The 24,980-nt window shown below is 36.9% G+C and overlaps 1 protein-coding gene across 1 annotated transcript in view; it reads left to right on the top strand.

Moving 5' to 3' along the window:
* NALCN (sodium leak channel, non-selective) overlaps nucleotides 1–24,980 on the top strand; it is a 214,350-nt gene that overhangs the window by 132,777 nt on the left and 56,593 nt on the right. The window contains exons 15-16 of the mRNA XM_030234675.2: nucleotides 22,261–22,397; nucleotides 24,275–24,416. Of these exons, the coding sequence (XP_030090535.1) occupies nucleotides 22,261–22,397; nucleotides 24,275–24,416 (279 nt within the window). The remainder of the gene's footprint in view (nucleotides 1–22,260; nucleotides 22,398–24,274; nucleotides 24,417–24,980) is intronic.

Here is a 24,980-nt window from a genome sequence, read left to right as displayed (position 1 = left end):
TCCTGGAACGTTTGGCACCAGTCTTTCACTGGTGCCAGGTACTCTCCACCTGGATAATACATTGCCTGTTCTGCCTAGTCTGATTCTGTAGGATTCTACTGCCTGTTACTTCTACCAGGTTCCTGAGATGTGTTTTGTGTCAACACCATGGAGTTTTAACAACAGAAATTCTAATGCAACTATGGGGGGGGTTTTACAGTTTTATTATCAGTATAAAAGCCTGTATATGTATTATTCTTGTCTAGTTTTATGCCTACTCCTTACTGTGGCTTTATTTTTTATGGTTTTTTGCTTCCTATCAGAATTTTTTAAACCTTTAGGTTTCCTGTAGCTTCATTCTATATGGAGAAACTCATGTTTGCCTTGTTGACTACTCAGTACATTCTGGGATTACTCTCCTTTAACAGCTTTTGCAGCCAGTGAAGTTCCTTAAAAATTTTATGAAAGTTGGAACACCTGGGTAGCATTCCCCTCACTTCACCAATATATTATAACATTGCATGTGCAGTTTGAAATATTCATGTGGATTTCATTCTCTAGTCACTGAAGAGTAGCAGATACTTTTGGAGGGCAGTTTTGAGAGACATATATTTTTTTTATGGGGCAGCTACAGGAAAATTTGAAACCAGCCCCAAGCCATCCTCACTGTATGAACTATCTTTCCTTCATCTGCAGCATAATCTGTGGTTTACAGCAATGAAAACTTTATGGCATTGCTTCTCAAGTGCATATCCCACTTTTCCTGGGAAAGTAGACAGGAAATAAGACTAGTTTGTCTTTGATCTGTTCTTATATCTCAGAATCCTTTGGCTGGTCCTTCTCAGAAAAAGGGTACTGGACAGATGGACCTTTGATCTAGCCTAGTACACTCATTCCTACACCCCTGGTGTTTCATAATCTGAACTGGATTTCAGAAAAAATTTGCAAACACCATAAGGATGAGGCCATTGGTTGCTAAAACCATGTGCATGGCCATTTTACTGTTTTATAATTCCACAAGGGAAAGAGCAAGCACCTCAAGCATCTCTGAGCATGAGCCATGGTCTGACTTCCCTGACCATGTAATCTTACCTCTGTAATCCTATTTCCTGGAATTCCACCATAAAATATATGGGGGTTTTATATCTATATATAATTCTAACAATATAAAGTATAAAATTTTCTTTGCTTACCTTATGCTTGTGATAACAAACCCAGCTTACCTCACTAACTTTGGACAGTTTGTCTTAGAGTTTGTGTCAGACAAGATTTTTGAGTCCCTATTTTCCAACTGAAAATAAAAGCTGTAGTGACATCCTAGCTTCATACACAAATTCCCAGTATGATGAGAAATCAAAAAAAGTCAGGTTTAGGTCTTGGGCCCTTTGAGTCAATCAGGAACATACATCCACTTTTAAATTGTTGAAATCTCACATAAGTGTAGTTCTCTGCTTGAAAGAGAAAATCCCTTAAGGAAGATCAGATTTCTGTCGTATCACGCATGTGCTGTCTGTGCTCACTAGTGCACACTCACAACATTAGTACAGATGGCATCCAAAACTAAAATTATTTTCCCCATTCTTTACTACCTGGTAACAGAAATTCTTGGAGGAGTAAGCAACAATATGCAGCAGGGACATTTTTCTTCTAATTTGATTTAATTCACACACTCACCAATGAAGGTACTTATCAAATGTACATGTTCCTTTCTCTCCAGCTCTGCTTCTCACCATGAAATACATATAATATTTTTTTCTCTTAAATCCATATGAAAACAGCAAATGCTTTGAGATATATATATATCTGTATATGTACCTATAGATCATTATATTTTATATATTTTATATATATATATATATATATATATATACATACACACACACACACACACATACACAGACACCTATATATATCTATATATCATGGTATGTATCTATTTCTACATATAGTATACAGATTTTTTTTTTAATATGAGCTGCCTTTAGAATTATATTTGAAAAGTAACAGATTTTTACCATCTTAATTTTCTCTCTTAAATCTCACTTTTAAATCTTTGATGTTGAAAACAGAAATTTTCATAAAGAAGCTTGGAGATAATGATAGATTCTTTTTTGCTTTTGTCTGTTGAGATAGATTCTTGTTTTCAAGAATGTTTAATGTCTGAACACTTCAATTTGATGCCAGTGGTTCAGAGTCATATTTTGAAATGCTTAGAAGCTTTATGAATAAGAGGCAGTTAAGCAAACTATAGAGGTTTTTGCAGAGCTTTTACAGCAAAAGCATAAAATAAATAAAAGGAATCCATTAGGCAATCTATCTCATAAGAAGGATCAATTGCAGTAGAATAAAGTAAATTAGGACTTGAGTGCCATAAAAAATGGCAGAGCTGTCATGGAGTCTCATTCTGTAATGCTTAGAGATTTTTGGTAGTGGTAGTGCTGGTGGTCATGGTGGCAGTGTGGAAGTCTATGCTGGAATCTACTGCCACCTAGTTTTCCAGCTATGGCACCAGAGTATAGACATCTTTGAAAAGAATTTTAAAAACCTAATAAATATTTATGCATTAATCCCTCTTATCTTATCTACTCTATTTTTTCTGTTCTTGTTGTCAGGGAAACATAGCAATTAATCCTTTTTTTGTTATCACTACACAGTTACTTTTCCTTCTTCACTACTCAAATTAAAGAATCCCTGATTTATAATAAGACTTTTGGCAGCCTACTATCTAAAGAGAGAGTATCTGATGTCTGAACTTTGGTAAAGATAATGCTGGCACATGTATTCTAAATATGAATTTGACTCTACTTCCCTTTTATGCAAGAATACATAAGTGGAATTTTGGTTAATTTTAGTCAAGACAAAGCAAGTCAGTCTCTAAAGAGATAGTGCTGAGTCCTTCTACATTTTTCTCTAAAGTGCATTTGAAAAGAAATTTCAAACCAAATATTTATATAAAGTACAGTAAAATATTTTTTATTGTTGCATGACTGATCATCACAATCAGAGTATCCTGCTGATTTTTGAAAACCCTTCTATACTTATTTGCTTATAGAGTTGGAATTTTTATAAACTAAAGCAGTATTTATATGCCAAACAACACAAATTTACATCCCCAGAGCAAATATAAAATTTTCTTACTGTGATTCCTATAGTATTCAGATTTGTTTTTCTCTAAGCCAAAGAGAAGAAGCACAATTTGTACTTCTGATCCTAAATTCATGTGCAATCATTTGTAGATTTTGCAATTATTACTTTGATTCCAGTGTCTGTGCTTTTCATTGCTAACTCAGAGCAACTGGATTCACATTTTAATCCATGTAAATCTCCCAAAAGTAACAAACTTTATACACTTAAATGCAATTTTTTATAAAATAGAAGTAAGATTATCTTCTGACATACACTGAAAAAAATGATAATTCTGTATGCTTATGCAATAAGCATCATAACAAAAGTTTTAGTGTTTTTATATTTAATCTAGCTCTCAGGAGTTTAGAAGCCGTCTTCTAGTTTTTGAACACTTATATTCAAGGAAAAAAAAATCTCATTCATTTAGATAAAGTTGGAGTTTTCGAAAGTGTCAAGGGACAGAATTCATGTCACTTTTTTAACCGTGCAAAAAAGTTAGGCATGTCATCTAAGCTAGTCATCTGCATTTACCTGTAGTCATAGTTACCCTCCAGGGAATGATTCATCCCATTCAAGTAGGGTGCTCTTTTTTTCTGTTACAGGGGAAGTCTAGACAGTTAATTAGGCAAAGTGCCTGATTTTCAGTGGATAACATTAAACGACATAAATACCCAAGTTTAATGAATTAGGAACCTGTGTTTCATTGGCATTTAATCATATGGGTGCTTTCACATTAATGAAGCCAAAAATCCTAGTGTGTAACAGCAGGCACCTTAGTGAAGTGACTAGGCTGGGATCCTAATTTAGGTTAGGGACTTAGATGATAATGACAACAAAGGATAAAAGTCAACATTGAAAGCTGGTCATCTCTCTTCACTCACAGCAGAAAACAAAGACTGCATTTGTGAATTTAGGTTCATAAAATAGCAGGTCCCTGGCATTAGCACTTCAGTTAGTTTTTTAAGGGAATGTGACACAAATTTGACAGGATCTTTGTAGAGGTTCCTGACCTCCACCTGAGTTGGTTCAGAAGGCAGTACAGGCCCTGTCTCACTAGTGGAGCAAAAGGTATGCTGAGGGGCAAAAGCAGTGTGGTCTGTGTGAAGCCAGACATCCACCATTTGCTATGGGAATGGGTCAGAAATGTCGCTGTCACACATTTTAATGTATCCTGCTAAGACTTTGTAGTTATATTTGGTCTTAAAAGACAAAGATACAAATAATTGCTTCCCCCGAGAATGAGGCTCTCACTGCTATGCCAATGCTCTTCAGGATATCCATTTTATATTCTCTGCAATGATATGTTAACAAGGGTTGCTGCATCAATACCAAGATACTGGAATTCCTTTTTTTGTATTTACTATGTTGTTTCAGTATTATTCTTCCCAATGTGCTTATCACCTTTCTTCACTCACCACAATGATTCCTATTTTGTCAGCTACTGCTGTTTTTCTTTCACATCCAGAAACAGTTAGTTCCATCTTTCCTTTACATTAGAACACACATTTCTTAGTGGCAATGATCACTTCTTCATAGTCATTATCAAAGGAGTTCACTCATCCATCCACTGCTGGAAATTCGCAAAACAATAATCTGTTTATTAGGAGAGCTTCCATAAATCCACAGATGCAGCGCTGGTTTCTTTGAATCTCTCATTTTTAAGGGTAGCTCTCATTTTCAGGTTGGATCTTGCTCTGGTAATGTTCACTCCTCTCTTATTTGGACTAAAACATCCTTCTAATAATCTTTTATAAGTGTTTTTGTGTCCCAGGCACATACCTATTGCTGAAATTTATAATGTGAGACAAAGCTTTCACACAAACTAGGTTTCCAACATGAAAGTCACACTGACAGAGAGATAAAAATGTTTTAATAATGCTTTCTGGAATGAAATAGAGAAGTCATGTCTGCAGCTTAATCTTCCATTAGCTATTTTGTCTCTTTCACACATAGCATCTTTCTGCTTTCAGTGCTTGGGATGGCTGCAGATTTTTAACTCATTTTTAGGTTAGGGGATTTTCTGTTGTTGTTGTTCTGTTGAAATTAGATACCAGAAAGAGAAGGCCAAGGTTTTACTACTGACTTCTTGACTATACATTCATGATGATTGGTGAAGCAGTCATCCTGTATATTTATGCATTTTCATTTTTTGTTTGCTTTTTTCGCTATTTCTAGATTCTAAGCTGTGAAATTTGGTTTCTATACACTCTTGCCATTCAGACATTCATAATCTCTTCATGTAAAGCAGTTTTAACAACTGAAACAGTGAAAAAAAAATACTATTTTTTTTCTCTAGTGAAAATACATGCTATTTTTATAGCTTCTGCTGGATGCTCCTGCTGCTGCCTTTTTATAGTATTGTCTGTAGAACAAATAAAGGGAGCAACCTGAACTAAGTGTACTGCTTATTTTTCTTTAACTGTGAGCTCCTAAGAATAAATATTTCATCCATTAGTTTCTGTCAAGAAGTCTTCATAAGTAAGCCCCTGTGAGAGCCTTACAGCGGTGAGGGCTAATAGAAAGGTGTCTTCAGCAGAACTTGTCATAGAAAGAAGAAGAGTTCAAATCTGACTGTCAGCCAAACTGAAGTCCATGTTCTCCAGTACTATGAAGCAGAGTTCTACCTAACCTTGGTTCTGGTAGGAGAGGAAAGCTTGTCTGCTATGAAGGATATTTGAATGTATAACTATGGCATCATGGGATGCCAGAAGCAGTACAAAAACAAAAGCTTTTCCTTAATGTGGATTTAAGAGTTGAGAAAATACAATCAAGCTGTTTGCAATGGCTCTAGGAACTGAAACTGTTAATGGTGTCTGTTGTTTTTAATCTTTGAATTGTGATATCAACAGATCTGCATCAAACTTCTCTAAAATGCCTTCTTGATGTCAGAAAAAAGTTATTTTCTGGTTCAATTCTGGGAGATCAAGTTTTCAGAGCTCATTTGCTGAAGCTGCAGCTTGTAGAAGAGTTCAGGAGTTGTAAAAGATTTTCTCCATGAGAGCCGCAATGGGATTTACATTTATATTTGGCGCCACTCATATTTTCTGTTTTGGATGTGTTTGCCTTGAAAAACTGACTTGAAAGCCTATAATGCATTTAAGTATTAGTTAAGATAAGTGGGAAAAAAATACTTGTGGAAACTTGATGAAAGTTGCAATTTGTAAGAGATGGTAAGAATTCCAGCAGATACCTTTTTATCTTTAAGGTGTGACTGAGAATGCATATTTTTATGCATATTTGTGGGAATTTCCCTGGATCTCCCTAAGCTTACAGTAATGGAACAGTTTTGACTAAGCATGAGCAGGGGCAGGAGAAAGTCAAAGGATCATTCACAGTGAGAATAGAGGATCATTAGGGTTGGAAGATCATCTTGGCCAACACCCTTGCTAGGGTAAAAAAGTAAAGAGTCTTAATATTTATCTTCTAAAACATACAAAGAACCTCTGATTCAGATGTATTTTGGTTATACAGTCAGTGCCTTGGTGTAGTTAAAAAGCTTGCAATGTGCTACATTCCATTCTGCACTAAAAATAATAACATGAATTCAGGGAGGATGAGGTACCCTCTAGGCAGTAGTACAAGCAATTATGTTCAGGGCAAAAAAGCACTGATCAAAATGTCAGGACAAACTCTTCCCTCTGCAGTTGTTTCCATGTTCTTTGAAAAGAGTATGAGAAATTTTAGACCTCCTGAGTGTATTTGCAGATGCTTGTTTTTCTATTCTATGCATCTGATTATCATATTCTAAATGGATATTTTGGGTCTGTTTACCATAAAAACATAGTGTATATTTTTGCTCTCTAATACAAGCAGCCTGTATTTTGGAACTATACAGACACACACATATGTGCCAAGCATTTCAGCGTCATTAAAATTTTTTCTCCGTTTTAAGTCCTGCAAATACCTTTTAATACACATGCATATGTCACTGCAGGTGTGCACACACGCACCCACACACAACAAACTTGTCAAATATACAGAGTTTTTCAAAGTGATCGATTTTTACTGTTTGCAGAACAACAAGAGATCCCTTTTAAAATCATGCCAATTTTAGGAAAGTAATGAATATATTCTGAAATTTTTAAAATGTCCATGTATGCCTTATATTTTTCTTTAAAACAAAATCCTTAAACCCTTAACATCTAAAATAGTGCCTCTAATGAGCTTCCTTCTGTTTAGCACTTTTTTCCTCACATTGAGCGTGTCTTAATTCCACAATATTATTTCATCCATTTTCAGTAATGAAATTATATAACTACAAATCTTGTTTGTATTGGCAGTGGATTGTCCTACTAAAATCTTATTTTGGTAACTCAAGTGTACTGTTTGAATCTAAATCCTTTCAGACCTCTACCCTAAAACTGCTTCTCATTAAGTATGGTGTTGTTTGGTATTCAACAAGATGGTCACTGACATCAGAGGAAAGCCTCACATCCTAGTAACACATAGCTTCATGCCTCTCTAATAGCTCCAGTTATATCCCTAAATCACAGACTCTTCTGAGCTGGAAGGGATTCACAAGGATCATTCAAGTCCAACAGAGAGTAGCCCATAGTGGGATTGACCCTGCAGCCTTAGCATTATTGGCACTGTGCTCTCTCACTATCAGTGTCACCTGAAAGTGGAACCAAGGCATTTACAATTGCTTGGCAGTTCCTTCTGACCAGTGATTGATAGAAATTCACCATATACCTTTCTGGTTAAATAAAAAAAAAACAGTGCCAAATACCAATACAAAAATTTATTAATAAGCTTACTGAGGAAGAATCTCTAGGCTTGGAATAAACCAACAGTTCTGCTGGACAAAAGCAAAGGTCTTCCTGGATCAATGTGTAGTTCCTGAAAGTGGCCAGAAAAATGTGTTTAGCAACCAACACAAGAAAAGGGAAATCACAAAGTGATTTTCTTTTTCTGGTGATATTTCATACTTGAGTGATAGTCACTTTCCAGGGACACAGGAACTTCCAGGGTCCAACATGGTGTATCTTTGTCTAGTAGTTCTTAAAGGATTTTTTCCTTGACTCTGTTAAATCTATTTTTAAATCTGTATATATTCTAGCATTTACTGCCTTCATAGCAAAGATAAATTTAACAATTTACCTCTTTCAACTAATGAGCCTTCCACTTGATTTTTTCATTTGATGCACTCTAGCCTTGATGTTCAGTCATTCCACTCAAATGCTTCTTCAGTGCTCTGTCTTTCCTACAGTGCCTGTTATTACTTCCTGTGTTTTATGTCTTTGTGCACCTGTACATTTAACTTCAGAATCAGACCAAAGTTTCTTTTTACTGGGTAACTATATTTTAAGTGATGTCCATTTGCAAGAATATTTCACAGTTAAACTAGCACATCTTACAAACCCCCTCTTTCATTGTCGTTTTTTCAAAGTAAATAAGTCAGCATGTGAAATTACTAGGATATAACTTCTGTAACAGCTTTTCTGGAAAGTTTTCTCGTTTTATTTTTAACAAGAATTCAAAATACCTAGTCCATAATAGAAAAAGTACTAGGAAGTCCTGTCTCCCTTCATGCAGCTAACTTGCTGGTGCCTTACTGGTCCCATTTTTCATGGATTTAATTTTTTGTTTTCCCTATGCCTTCACTTGCTCTCCTCAGATCTCTTTTCTGGTGAGGCAGCTTAGTATTTGAAAGCAGGGTGTTTATAGGGGAAGCCCAGGCCATCCAGATACAGTCATTCATTCAGAAGCCAGTTCTGATTTTACTCTGGTTAATACCAATGAGTCTCACCATCCTGGTATTGCAAATATCATTTTGACAGACCTATTAACAACTCCTTTATTCAGCGAGGAACAAAACTGTACTCACACTTTATGACCCAGTTTTACTTTTCAGTGTGAAGGAGCTTTTCTTCCCCTCTGCTCCCTTCTCCCTCGATTCTTATTAAGTAGAACCAGAGCACATAGTTCACCACTGCTTCTAGTTGATACCACAGTGACCAGTCAAACAGTGGTAATTGGCTTTTCAAGTACATGGCTTCAAAAGCAATGTTGAGTGGTACCTCAGAAGTGACATTTTGTCTGTCAGTAGAGGAGGAGTTGGAAAAGAGAGGATTTGGGATGCTGAACACGTTTGGTCAGAATACATTGCCAGAGCCCTGCGCCTTTCACCCAGCACCTCCAGGCATTCAGAAGATCCAGGAAGACACCACTGACAATTTCAGCAGTTTCATCACTTCCAATTTTGTGTGCTGAGGCTTCAGCATTAAAGTGGGAGTTTCAGCATAGCGATTTTTCATGAACATATTGTGTGAACAAGGTGTTAAAATTGGTATATCTAATTTAAACACATTTGGCATAAAATTTTATATATGTGAATTTGTGTGTGAAAATCAAGGAGCTTTTTTAAGCCTAGTTAGAGTTACTTGTCTCCAGAGTATTTTTATTCTGAGAGCAGTGCTTGAGGTAATTCTAAATGGTAAATAACTATAAAATAGAATAAAAATGAAAAATTACCTTTTCATTATATCTGATTCCATGTGAATGGATTTTTAACAAGTTGCAGGGAAGATAAGTGTCAAGCACATTTCATTAACCAATGAAAAGTACAATAATGGTTCCACACTGAATTTTATGCACTGCATAAAATGCATAAAATCCTTCTTTTCATCATAGAGGGAAGAATTTTCGTACAATTCAAGTTGGTGCCCCATTCCTGGGACAAATGTAGAACATTTAAATAGGCATTATTTCAAAAGTAGTTAGTGTTACAGATACTGTGTCCATTTCTAGAAGACAAGGCAATCTTTCAAGACTGGAAAATAAGGTCATCTTGAAAACTACTTATGCTAGACTATTTCTTCTTTAATAACTAAGGAAGTTTTGAAAGTCCCTTCATGGCTGTAACTTCAACACACCAATGTTGTTTGAATTTTTTTTCTACCTCCTACCTCATCTGTCACCTTTTTTAAAAACAGCATCAATGGATCACAAATTCTGGGTGAAATGTTTTATTTGTAATGGTGAAATAAACACCTAAGTTTTCAGAAGTTCCCAGTTCCTGGTATATGCAATCTGCCCAGAAAACCGCAAAATATTCAAGAGGGTTTCTCCTGGAGGAACTTTTTATGGTATAAAATAGAGACCTTTCAATATTCTAGCCAGGAATCATATTCAAAGCACACGATTTTTCAAAGAGGAGGGAGTTGTGTTTGCTATGAAGGTGGGAATCAGTAACAGAAATGTAAATGTAAGCTTCTGCTGCTTCATATATATCACCAGGAGATAAAATGCTTACCTAGCTTTTATATCACCAGGAACTCATTTAATGTTTATGTTTTATATAGTTGATAGCAAAGGAAAAGGCAAGTGCTTGTAAGGGCACATAGGTGATTCTAGATGCTCCATCCTCTGAATTAAGGGACAGTCCTGCAGGAGTTTGGAATGAAGGGTTTCTGTAGCATTGCTGGTTATTTCTATAGCAGCTGGATTCATGAAAATCCATGCTGAGTTTGCCTTTGTGCCCTTTTGTGCCACAGAGGTCTGCATTGCCTTTTCTGAACTGTGTTTTAGGCCCATAGGAGCCCGTGAATCTATGCACCTGTGTACACATTGTTCTTAACTTCTGCATTCTTGAAAGAAAAATAGAGGCCCAGCCTCTGCATGAGATTTAATTCCTGCTTCATTAAAAAGAGCTAGCAGCTTAGAAGAACTGATTAATTATATTTTTACTGCATTTTTTTGGAACCTGAGTCTAAGACAGGCACTTCTTTTCCACTTAGAACTCAGAGGACTTCTCCTTCTATGGTTCCTCAAGAATGGGCCAGGCACTCTTTTAAAACTGTGACAGATGAGGAAGCCTGCAGGGTTTTCCTGTATAATATCCAGTGAGTGGGAGCACTATTTTGGAATGAAGGGAGAATTCTTACACATATCTTTCTCTTTAAAGAAGCAGTACATAACAACACAGACATAAAGAAAAAAATCTCCAACTCTTGTGAAAGGGAATAACACCACTCAGAAATCTAGCCCTGGCTAAAATTTCATCAGCAGACTTGTGTGGGAGAAAGGGCAGCCAGTAACATCAAATTATTTCTGTTTTCATCTAGCCAAGCCATGAAGGTTTCTGAAATAGCTTGGATCAGCCTTTGTGACCTCCCAATTACCACTTGTATAGGTTTGTCTCTGTGTGTCCTTTAGTAAAATAAATCTTCTTTCTGAATTTCTGTACTGGAAAAATACTGCGTAACTGTAATGAATCTAAAACTCAAGCTACTTATGTCAAATTAAATGTTCTGGCTCTACTTCAAAATGAGCAAACCAACCATCCACAAAAAGGCAAGGGGCAGCTAATTTGTACAAAGACAAAGTCTCTCCTGTTTCAAAAAATGTCCTGGATTTTGGCCTCAGATACCTCTGTGAATTTTTTTCTCAACTTTAGTTACATTTTCTAAGTAAAGGTATTTGATTGTAAAAATTACTCCACTATGTGGATGGCAAATACTCAGATCTAAGTTGTATTCATTATCTTCTCAGAGAATCTAATAGAGCCCAGTAATGATCTGGAAAAAAGTAGAAGCTCAAGAGAGGATGTATGCCTATGCACAACAGTAAAACAGAAGAGCATAATTATCTGTTATCCTGCAGTTCATAGCTATCAGCAAATCATAGAATCATATAAAAGTCTATGCTGGAAGGGACTTCTGAAGAGCACTTGGTCCAACCTGTATTGAGAGCAGGCTATTATATGAGGTTACCCTGAGTCCTATCAGGTCAGCTCCTGGACATCTCCAGTGATAAAATTTCCTTGGCTTGTCTCGGCAACTTATTCCAGTGGTTGTATTCCTAATGAGGAATTACTTTGTTCTATCTGAGGAGACTCTTTATCATTAAGCAAATGGCTCATTCTTTGCTTTCTGTCTTGTGACTAGGTCTCTTTGTGAAGAGTGTTCCTTTATACTCTCTAGAACTACGTTACAGAAGAAATTTCTGTGGCGCCTCCACAGACCCTCTCCAATGCGGCAATCCCAAACAAATTAAATTACATGGAGATCAGATCAAGTGTACAGCCATGTGCATATTTAGCTGAATACATTTAAGGAAACAAATGCACATTTTAATGGTGTTTATAAGAAAAGCACTTGGAAAAAAAGTTTTTAAAAGTACTGTGCACTTGGACTGATGTTTGCTAACTCCTGTGAATAAGAGCAAGAATAATGAACTCATAATGTGAATAATATCACATTTGGTAGTTATGTAAGTAGGTTTTTTAGGAATATTTATATGGTGTCTCATCTGAATTGTGTTCCATGTTTCAAATGAAACATTCTTGTCCTAACTACAGTAGGTCATCTTTTTGGTCTTTTCTGTGTTAGAAGATATTGTAATTTTGGCCTGTGCTGGCAAAGTATCCATTTACAAGGGTGTCCAAACACACGATAGCATTCCTTAAAAGAAGGAAACACAGGTTTGCATTGCCATAGCCAACAGAAACAAAATGCCATCTGCTGCACAAACACCTACATCACAGTCTGTGACAAATAGTTTTCAGCATCTACACAAAACTGCTTCCACCTCAAGCAGCACTCACAAATTCATATGGATCACGTAGGTTCGATTTGAATATTGGAATTATGTTCACATGCCAAAGGTATGTATGAAGGTTTAACCCCAGCCACACAATTGCTCCCTCACTCTATAAATCAGAAGAGTAAAAGTGAGAAAACTCATGGGTTGAGATACAGACAGTTTAATAGGTAAAGAAAAACTCATACATGCAAGCAAAGCCAAATCAGGATTCATTCACTATTTCCCATGGGCAGGCATGTGTACAGCCATCCCTAGGAAAGCCATCTTCCATAACAACTATTGGTGACATGGGAAAAGAGCCACCATCATTCCAAACATCCCCCCATTCTCCTTCTTTCCCCAGCTTTATATACTGAGCATGATGGCATATGGTCTGAAATATCCCTTTGGTCAGCTGGGGTCAGCTCCAAACCTCTTGTGCATCCCCAGCCTCCTCACTGGTGGAGTGGGGTGAGGGGCAGAAGAGGCCTTGATTCTGTTGAAGTGCTGCACAGGGATAAGGAAAACATCCCTATGTTGTCAGCACTGCTTGCAGTGAGAGTGCAAAACACAGCCCCATGTCAGCCACTATGAAGGAAAATACCTCTACCCCAGCCAAACCCAGCATGGTGTGTTTCCTACTATGCAGATGAAACTAAGCAGTGAGTCAAGTTGGATATGCCTTCTGTCCCTTCCAATTTAGTGGTGACTTATCTCATGTAATACCCCATATAATACATAGAGCAGCCTATACTAATCACATGGAATAAAATTTTTGCATGTATGGGGAAAAATTTCAGGCTTTCTATACTTAGGTCCAAAGAAGACCCAGGTAAAAGTTATCTTCCTTTGTTAAACTGTGGGCAGGGACATACACATTCTCTGCAGATTGTGTCATTTATCCCCATGACCTCTCTGCTCTTCAGCATTTTAAATACCTCCGGCTGTCTGTATCCTGATAGAAAGTCAAGATGATGGTTTCCTCAGTCAATCACAACCTGGTTCACTGAGTGTCTTCAGCTCTTTTTTACGTAAATGGGAGATGTCTGTGGCGAGAACCTTTGAAAGTCTGCCCACAAAATTAAAATTTCCCAGACTGGCTCTGTTTTCCTGTGAACCTGTCAGGGCATATGAAGATGAGTGTCTCAGCTACATTTAGGCAAGGACCATTTGCAAAGCTACCTCCAGGAATCTTCCTTTGTGTAGAAACTAGAATAGGAAAGCAAATATCAAGTCTCTGAGTTGTCTTGCAATGATAATTTGTTTGCTTCCCATGCAGAAGCGCCCTTTCAGGTTGAAATGAATTTTACCCTGGATCTTGAATACAAACACATTGTAATTAGTCAATATAGAATGTTTACATTTGTACAAGAGCAGACTTCATACATCTTGTGCTTTTGTTCACTTGAAAATATTTTAGTTGCTTGTTGTTCATCACATATATAGTTCATAACAAATAATGATACCTAGTTTACATGAAGTCTCAGGTTTCCCCTGGTGAAATGGAGCATGTAATGCATTTTCTATTATAACGGATATTTTTTTTGTAACTCACTAACCTTTGTATAGAAACAAAAATGTATCTGCTACTTATGCCAAGAGAAAAATAATGAATATGAAAATGGTATTTTTCATATTCATTTTGGCATTTATATGTGAAATAGCTATTAAAAGAAGAGTTAGGCATGTTAGCAATAAATTTGTGTTTCATTTTCATTATCTATTTAAACTATCTGTCAAAATTTGTACATACCCCTGAACTGTTTTAAAATAAAGGCGTCAATATTTATCTTAGATAAGATAAATATTGACAGTGTTAGGTCAGTGGCTTGACTCTATGCTCTTAGAGGGCTATTTCAACCTAAATGATGCTGTGAATCTATAAACTGTTTTATCTTCCTTACACTAGAGCATCTTCTCAAAGATAGTAATTTAGCCAATCTGCATCAAGACAGAAAGCTGTCCAGGACATGCTCTCTGTCCTTAAAGCTGGCCAGTTGGTTCAGCCTGGCTTGTACATACAGCAAAGTTATTTTCCTCTCCCAAAACTAGCTACCATTTAAAAGGAAGTGCCCATGCTGCCTACAGGGAACATCCCAGTTGGAATAAGTGCCAGGCTGTGCTCAGGCATGATCAGGGAGAGTGCTAGCTGGCAGAAAGCACACAGTTGGTCTTGCTAAGAGTGTAACACAGTGGGGGATCTCACTCCAGTTCTCAGGCCCATAGCCCACTAGTGGCACAGGTGTAGCCTTACCCTGCCCCTGTATCCAGTGAAGCAGTCACCCTGACAGGTGACAGTCCATCTGGCTTCTCTCACTTATGTGTTACTATGGGATGAGCCAATACCTGGAGATACCTTTTTCAGTTTAATATAAGAACTGCCTAGAAGACTGTACAATTTACTTCCCATTTGGAGCACTGTCATTAGCTGAGGTGAATGCCATCATAGATGCTGTGGCCTGGATTCATCCTGTCTAACATAGGGAGTCAGGCATATGGTTTAAGCATACTGGATTCAAGTTCCCTATTTAGTCAATGGAAGAAAAGTAAACAAATAAATAGCCAACCCAAGATCTGAACTGACCTCTGCAAGTGTCTCTTCATCACTTTTGGCTATAAAAAGATATAACTAAATTAATTTAGATGGGTACTTCAATTTAAGGGCAAGAAGGCTGAGTCTGGTCTGGTAAGCACATTCCTGGGGCCTGATTACAACCTCTCCCTGCAAAGAATCTTGGATTGCCCATTTTCTTTTAATTGTACAATACTTGCCCCTGCAGAGGCAAAAATATTTGGAAATAAGGCTAAAGTGTAGACTATGTAGCAATGTTTGCCAGTCTGTAGTCGGTATGAAGTAGTAGCTCTGAAAAATTCATCTTATTTATCTCAGTTGATCACAGAGAAGCTATGAAAATTTGGATTCCTGACTTCTTTTAGATAAACAGACTATATCTTAGCCAAATTTTGCTAGATAAGTTTACCACTATTTGAATTGGAATCATATCTTGTCAGCCACATTTGTTCCTGAAGAACTGATAGGAGCTCCAATTACTGGAAGGAAGTTATTTAAAATCCCACATTTGTGAAATCTTACTCAATATCTGTTAAATTTGAAAGACCTAATGCAAAACTAAGAAAAAGTCTTCTAAATGATCAATAAGGGTATAGCATTCACGGTACCAAGCCATACTACACACAGCATATAAATCCTGTTACAGAGAGAAGTTTTTTATTAAAGAAACAGATCTTGTGCCTATGGGAAATGAATGTAGTCTGGTTCCTCCATCTGTCAGGAACTTTGTCAGTTTATTTTACTCTTATGTTATCAACAGTGCAGTCTCTACTCTGAATGCCAGCACCACTGTGATCATAGCTTCTGGTATATTTCACTGAAAATTCCTCATGGCAGTGCTGAACACAGTTAAAATCAGTTTAGGTTCTGTTTAACCATGCCTACATGGGAGAATTTTTTACTGCTTGCAACGTCCCCTTAGTTTAGGTGAACCCAAAGGGCAAAATTCACTACTGGTACATCTAAGCAGTAAAAGTGGACAAGAGCAAGAGAGCAAGCTCCAACATTGAACCCTTGTCTGTACACACTGCAAAACTTCTCCCTCACTGCTGGCTCTCTCCTGTAGCTCCTGGTACTTTATTCCAGAAAATACTTTGATAAAGTTCAAGTAACATCTTAATTGAGAGACTGCTTTCAAAGAAAGAAGAGACAAGGCTCCACCAGATTGGACTCTAGACACAGAGTTCTGTAGTGCTCTCCCACCTGCCACCAAACTGCCTCTCAGTTAGGCCATGCACAACCCAAATGCCATCCTACAGAGGCTCTCTGCAGGAGAATTGCACACAAAAGCTCACATGTTGTTTTAGATTCCTTGAAGAATTGGAAAAAGCTGGAGAACAATAACTGGTGTCATTATATCTCAGGGCCACCTCACAGGGCTTAGAAGAACCAAGAGGCAAATATTATGGCTTGAAGTCACCATGTGCCATGTGACTTTAGGCAAGGAGTTAGGCTTTTTTCAGTCTTTTGTATAGCACTATGGACATACTAATAAGACCTACACTTCATAAATACTTCTTTTTAACACTGTGAGAGTTAGTTTTACCCAAATTCTATGTATCCAATTTTTAACTCTAATTTCCAGGTTGATTTTACCTTCCTTTTGTTTTATAGTGAAGGGTGTTCAAACAAAATCAACATTTTTCTTCATTGTAAATGAAATTGCAGGTGTAAATAATAGTAAATGAAGATCTGATTTGTGTTGAATTTTAACTCAAATGCAGGAACAAAAATGTTGTTACAATTTAATGCCAAATCTGAGTGTGTAATATGACAGTTTACCCTTATGCATATCTTCTTTTAATATAGCTCATTCACATCCAAAAGTCTGCCAGGTTCGTAGGATTTCAGAATAACAGAAGGAAAAAATGAATCTCATTTGATCTGCCTTTCTGGTTTTTCATTTTTTAATTAATGTCATTGGGTTTCAGTCAAAGCTCCTTTTGACATGCCAAAGGTGATGGTAAATAGGAGGACTTGGATAAATAAAAAATTCTGCAAAGCTGTTGGCTGGGTGCTGGTATCACTTTGTAATGTTTTTCATCCATGTGCACTCTTGTGCTCAAAGTGTTTGGGATTGGAGCACATGATATCCTGCTAAGCATGCAATGCAATACAGATACTGTATTGTCATTTTATTCTTCAAATACACCCCCTAAAGAAGATTTACAGTGAAAAATGTTGATATTTAGCAGTGCCCTGTAAGGTACCAAACAATATTAATTTAAAATCATCCACTAGTGAGATCTTCTGAACTTTGGAAAAATGTTTGAACTTTTCAGTCCCCATGAAATAATTCTGGGCAGCTGGCCAGTTCCTAAATAGATTGTGTGGACATCAGTGGCTAAGCTTTTTATTTGGAATGATTCATTTCAGTCTGTCAACTAAAATTAAAGAGTTAGAGCATTGCTGTATATTTTTTTAATCATTTGATTTCATTGAAATACTTACAGAGCATTTAAGTGAATTTTACATACATTTGCCTCACACACCATATGAAAACTGCATCTTTTACTCTCTCAGTTTTGCACATTACTGGCTCCTCTTCCATGATGAGAACTGAATGAATAGAGAAAAAAAAAAGTTAGAATGGGTAGGTTTTACCCTTTAGATATGGTTAATTCTGTGTCTCCTTTAGCATGTTCTTACCAAAGTGTCACTATCTTAAAAACTCATTGACTTTCTTAAATTTGAGCTTTTGGTTTGTTTGGGCAAGATCAATACTTTTGAGGTTGTTTCTGTCCCTAAATGCAAATCAGTGATATTAACTGATACTCATGTTAGTTTGTCCTTTGAACTGTTCAAGTGATCTTGTTAATATTACCAGAACCTGGAGCACTTCTGCCTTTCAGACCATCAGCTTCCACCTGAGAAAATCAGGAGAGTTCTGCATGTGCAGACACTTCTCACATCCTGCTTCCACAGGAGAGGATGTCAGCTGGAGAGCAGGTGTGACACTGGCTTGAATTCACCTGAATATCTGAAATGCACTGTACCATGTTTCTTCTGCCAAACAGAGAGAGATTATTGAAATGCAGCTCTCCTAATCAGCTCCTGAGGATTGTCTCATTCCAATTCTCTAGAGATTTTTCAGCAGCTCTGCTATTAAAGGAGTTGCAGTATGTACTTTAAAAGAACTCACTACTTTCACCCTGACCACATTTACAGTGATTACTCTCTGGATGACCTTTTTGCTCATGCACAGTCATTACTTGCTGTCTCCTTTATTGTGCCCTGCTTTTCCCAGTCCTCCACTTTCACCACCACTCCTCCTACTGTGTGTATTTAGGACAACCATTTACAGGTTCTCTTCATTTCTAAGGGCCCAGATCTTAATTATACCAAAGGTGATTTTGGCAATCACATTTTTGCAAGGAAGCCTTGAAGTCAAAAATAAATTTACAACTGAAGCTGCAATAAATATTATGGATAAGACTATACCATGTAACACCTGTGCCACTGGAGAGAACTGAGACAATAAAGCAGTGTCTGCTGCCACCCCATTCATAGTGTGTCCAGGTCAGAAGGATTTTCTTCAGAACAGATTCAGTCTCACACTGGACTACCTGTCCCATCACACATGGGGTTCAAAGCCATCCTAAGGACCAGCCATTGCTTGGGATCCTTAAGCCTGGACTGCATTTTTGTGCAACCACGGTGGAGCCTGCAGTTTTGTTTCCCCCCAGAAGAATTTGGTTTTCTTACCAACACAGCACATAAACTCAACAAGAAGACAAGAATTCCTGATGATTCAGACTTCAAACTCCTCCAAACCAAATGGAGACATGGCCATAATGCCTTTCTGTGAGAAAAGAATCACACAAACATTCTCTTCACCTGTAAGTCTGCCTTTCCTCACAGCTGTCTTTTGGATTGGTCTAAGAAAGTTATGTGAACAGATCAGAGAGGGCTTGGTGTTCAGGACCCTTTAAGTATTATTTAAACAACCACAGGAATCCCAAATTAAAATATCCTCTCTGACATTCCTCCCCATTTAAGTGCTATTTGGAAAAGTGCATCTGATATGTGTTCAAAGTGGGCAGTTGTACTGTATGTGTTGTGGCAATAAATCTACTCTTGTTAAACTCAAGCAGCGTATAAGTAGTGAGATAGACAAAAAATTCTTCAATGGCTTTACAGATATTAATATTTTTACCATCCACAAGAAAATTTAGCCAGGCCAAGCTGATAAAATATTGTTGAGCATTTCCAGTAGGCTCTTTGGCTGCAGATGGAGGGCTATGCAGAGCAAATCAGGCCAGTGTGCATTTCCTCATCAATAATAAGAGTAATAAATAAAACCTAAAATCATAGAGAAAAATGTCTAGATAATTTATTTGAGTTTATTGGGTTAGTTGGGTCTAGCTCTTGCTAGAAACATTCTGCATCATCATACCCCACTTCAAATAATCCTGTACCTTTAAAAATCTGTTTGTCAAGTGTTAGAGAAAGTTGAAATATAAAGGTACTAAGCAGCAAGACAAAACAGGATGTGTGTCGTGTGGCGCAACAATTACACCCTAAGTGCACAGAGAAGAACTCAAGGAAGCTAAATGCCTCACACTCCCCAATATGTAATATTATCACAGCATGAATAATTGGAGATATTCTATAGAACTGCCTTGGCTTTGGGTTTTTTTAAAGCCTGTCTTAAATCATTCTCATATCCCCTTCTTTACCTTTTGAACTATACAGTTTTCTGCTTTCAAGCTCTCCGTGCTCTGTTCTGCACTTAGACTTCAGACAACATTGCAGTGCTCTGTATTCTCTATACACTGACTTACGAAAACAGGAGTTCATAGCTGTAAGTGACATTGTCTGTGCCTAAAATATGCATATTTATGCAATGTTTTCTTATTGAAAAACAAGTGTCAGAAACTGGAAACCTTTCTTTCCTCTAAAAATAATCCCTTCCCAAAGCTTTCAACAATACAGTGTTGCAGAAAAGCCCTGTTAGATTATCCAATTAATTTCCTTTTCAGTGAAAGATTTCTTTTGGCAACACTCTGACATTTCAGGGGTTCTGACTAGTCTGATTTTGAAATGATAAGGCACTTGCCTCTGGAGATCTCTCTGAAAACTCAGAGATCTTCCTATAAGGCTAGTAATCTTTATTCTCATCCTAGAAATTCTGTTTCTGAATTTCATTCTCTCATTCCTTTATTTGGTGTACACTGTTGTATTCTTGAAGTAATTTATTTTCAAATATTTCTTACGTAAATTTACTTCATCTCCCTGCTCTTACTTTACCAGTTATGGTAGATGGGGAGTAAATAATGGGAACCTTTAGTGTTTCTCTTCTTTTTTCTCCCTTGTCCCAGTTGGTTGATACAGCCCTCCCCTGGTTTCATGGCTCTATAAAGCACTGTTTTGTCTTGGCAGTGAGAAAATGGTAAAATGGCATTTAGAAATTAATGCATACCCAGATATGTTCTCTTCAAAGCAGCACAGAGATGAGCTGGGAACTTGTGTATCATTTTTCATGCCTCTGTAATATCTAACCAACAAAGCTTGGTTGTGAACATAACCTTTGGCAGGTAATGCAGTTGGTGCCCAAAATGGCCTTTTGATGCTATATTCAAGTCCAAGTTCTTGTTTAGTTTTTGCTCTTATTGTTTATTTAGAATTTTTTTTTGTCTCTTATTTCCTGCTAAACTGTTTCTAAATGTGTCCTTTTCCTTGTTCAATGTGGTATTTGCAACTCTTCACATTTTAATATCTGCACTAATGTCATAATTTCTTCCTTTTAAGGATCATTAATAGAGCAATGAAACAAGACTGGACACAATACGGATTTATGCAACATTTCCCTTTTATTCTGGATCAGCTTTACCATTAATCATTAGTCTTTGTTTGTAGCTGTTCAGTTTTCTGCAGTTTTCAGCCCACAAGACAACTTCTATCCAACTGAATATGAATTGATTTTCAGTTCAAGCTGTCCTGTGGCTGGAAGTGGTGATGCTGCTGATAGCATGACAGTGCAGCAGAGCAGTTTTGCTTCTATAGCATGCTGTGGGAGCATGCATTTCACTAGACAGGGCAAATGAGAATTAAAGCTCTGTTTGAATTCCTGAGCAATTGCCCCTGGTAAAAATCTGTAGCTGGTGTCTATCAACAGTATTCCCTGCAGGTGCTGATGGTGAAAATGTCTTTTAAAATTTAAAGTTCTAATCCTTTGCTTACAAGCAGGGATGAGAAGATGAATTGGAATTTCAGTTGGATGCCTGCTGAAATAGTATACAATGCACATACAGTCTGAAAAAAAAGTGAAAATTAATTTCACTGCTTCTTTTTGACTTTGTGTTTTTTTGCAATAACACACCTGAATTGCTACATAATGTAATCAGTATTCAGGAATCATATCTCTATATCATATCTGTTTATCTTATTTATTTAGCCATCACCTGTCCATGTAGATACATGTATCTGCCTTTTCTTTATTTGGATGGTTAATATTCCATTAAATAATTCTTTATGGATAATTATAAATGCAACATTTGCTATGTGATTTGCCATAGCTGAGTATCACTGTTGTAGATGGATTCTTCTGAGTTCTTTGTCATTACTTAATAGTACTCATCTAAATGCAATTGTCCTGTTATTTTTTTGTTCTGGGTGCTGGATTATCTTAAAATTTCTTGCCTTTTAAAGTGCCATCTTGTCATTGAGTGTCAGAGAGCTGTCAGCATATAAAGGAAGATGTGCCTAATAAGAAAAGGTTTTGAGCATTTATTTGATGAAAGTGTTAGAATCTAGGAAGAAAACATAGAAATAAGCATATTGAATAGGGCACAAATATGCTTTGTGTTTTAAAATTCAATTATTAGCAATCCTCCCATTTTATGTCTTTCAGTTAAAAGCATGGTATTGTTAGGCATTTGTAATCTTCTAGCACAAGCCATTAACTGGTATCAAATTTACCTTCTGTAGGTCTTTGCTGCCATCTTCTGCTTCTTTAAATTATTGCCATTGATATTATTTGGATTCTGAAAAATGAGTGGGATATTACAGAGCAAAATTTCCCTTTCTGTTATTTTTTTTTATTTCTTTGTTTTCAGCTAAAGCAAAGTGAAGCTAATGCAGATACAAAGGAGAAGCTTCCCTTGCGTCTACGCATCTTTGAAAAATTTCCAAACAGGCCACAAATGGTGAAAATCTCGAAGCTTCCTTCTGATTTCACAGTTCCAAAAATAAGGTACTGAAAAATATTTCAATTCCTTTGCTAGCATGTTGTAAACTTTTTTGGAGCCACATAAAACCCAAAATGTTTTTTTTTCCTTGTGTGTTAGGCAGTTCAGAAAATAAGAAATGAAACAGAATTAATATAGGCATTCAAAAGATGTGGCATTTTGGGTATACCTCATTTCTCTCATTTGGGGAAAAGCAATCCTAGCATTCCTTATACCTTATTCATGAAAGCAGCAAGACTGATCAGAACTGACACAAGTACAATATAATTGAAAAGTGTGTTGTGTCCTTTCCTTTGGATTTTAGTTTTTTGGCTCACATAGACAACTAGCAGTCTAATGGATTCTCATGTAGGTTTTTAAAGCTAGGGGGAACTGGCAGTAAATCATTAGAGAGGAAAAAACAGAGCATCTAATACCAGTTAGCCTGTGATGACTTTGTCCCTTATTTGTGTTTGCACAGTGAAACTCACCTTAACTAAAGATCAGATGCTCAGTTATCTTCTTGATCATTCTTTACTGTGAGGGTGGGGAGGCACTGGGAATGTTGCCCAGAGAAGCTGTGGATGCTCCATCCCTGGAAGTGTTCAAGGCCAGGCTGGATGGAGCTCTGAACAACCTGGTCTAGTGGAAGGTATCCCTGCCCATGGCAGGCAGGTGGAACAAGATGATCTCTAAGGTCCCTTCCAACACAAACCATTCTGCAAATCTGCAATCATCAGTTAGAGTACATTTTTCCTTGGTGTCAAAAAAGTCTGACAGAAATCCAAGGGCTGCATTACTATATACAGGCTGCAAAGTCTGCTGAAATCCCACAAGCTGGCTGAACAGATCCTCTCTGTGCCTGTGTCAATATCCTCAACAAGCACATGCCAGAAGAGAGGATGATGTGAAGGATTGCTGCCATTGTTCTGAGTCTACCAACGTTACATTTCTTTTGATTAAATTCACAAGAAAGCTAAGTCAACTAGTTTGACCTGTTTTTAGTACCTTAGCTGAACCAAAGGAATAATGCTGGTCAGAAGGGTCATGAAAGCAACCTTCCAGACCTCAAGAAACAATCCCAAATGCCTTACTCTTAGTATCAAAGCACCATTTGGTTATATATGGAGGGTGTTCTTCTCCTAGTCTTAGTCTTTTTTGGTATTTCTTTCTGTTTCCCAACGTACTCTGTACTCATGATCCTGTCAACTACTGAAACAGACTTCAAACTAGCACTAGCAAATCATATCTTTTAGTCTGAAGCTACTGTACTATGTAGCAATATCTCTCCAGAGAAAAATTAGTCTTGACATAGTTCACACTGAAAGAGGCAACTCTACTGAACTTAAAATACAGCAAGATGAATGTATATTTGTTGTAAACAGAAATGCTTCTGCTTTTTAAACATGGCATATGTGAGGCACAGAATTGCTGAAGCGCCTTAATAATGACATTCAAAGCAGTTATATGAACAGATGTTGTTTGAAATCTTCAGGAAAGAATTTCATGCCGAGAGTATGTTTCATTTGGATTATATCAGCATTTGATTTACATTGAAGTAACAACTTGCTGTTTAATGAGCTCAAAAGAGCTGAAAACTGCAAAAGGCACTTGAAATATTTAGCACTTTAATTGGTAAATAAATAAATAATAAAACATTTTTTTTTCAATCTGCATGCAAGAGATCCAACTCACTATTCAGTTATGGATTTCTTTACTGAATGAATTCAGGTGTTATCAGTTGTTCTGGCACTCTGTTCATTTATGCATCTATACCCCAGTACAACTTTTCTCAGGAGTTTATCCATCTCAGCACTAATGGATTGTGACATGTCAGAAGGAAAACCAAATATTAACTCTTGTTGGGGTTTTAATGTGTCAACATCCTCTATTTGTTCCCAAGGGAAAGTTTTATGAAGCAGTTTATTGATCGCCAGCAACAAGATACCAGCTGTTTGCTGCGAAGACTTCCTTCAGCATCTTCTTCCTCATGTGACCACTCTAAAAGATCAGCAATTGAAGAAAACAGATATATTGACCAAAAGGTAAATCAAGAGTATAGGGTAGTATATATCTTGCCTAGAGTATTGTGAGAAAAGGCATCAGATTATTCGGTTTTTCAAACTATATAAAAAGGGAATAAAAGCTAGGATGATTGAACGTAGGCTAAAAGGTTATGTTTAATTCAGTCTAAAGCAGATATCCTAGCAGATCCTCTTCTGGTTTAAATTTTACCATCTCCTTTGAATTCAAAATTCAAGATTTGATACATTAGTTGCTTAATGCATGCATTATCTGTAGCAATTTTTTGAAACAGTTCTGCTGTTAATCACTGAGAAGCTAGTGGAAAATTAAAGTTTCTGAATATCACACTGGATTTTTTAGTGCCTTGATACTATTGCAACCTTGAAAACATACTTCACTGATGTAAGTGTGAAGGGATTTTGAAGGAAGGAATAAAGCCTAAATGGAGATCATCTACTTTAACAAGCAGAGCAGAAAAATTGGATAAGTTATTAATACCTCTGTGTAATCACTGAAGATGACTAATAATTTAAAATTTATTCTAATTATTTAGAGGCTATTACCCTATCTGTAAGCCTGGCAAT

This window comes from Serinus canaria, chromosome 1 (assembly GCF_022539315.1).
Source record: "Serinus canaria isolate serCan28SL12 chromosome 1, serCan2020, whole genome shotgun sequence".
NCBI classification, from domain to species: Eukaryota; Metazoa; Chordata; class Aves; order Passeriformes; family Fringillidae; genus Serinus; species Serinus canaria.
This window is presented reverse-complemented; position numbering and strand designations above follow the sequence as displayed.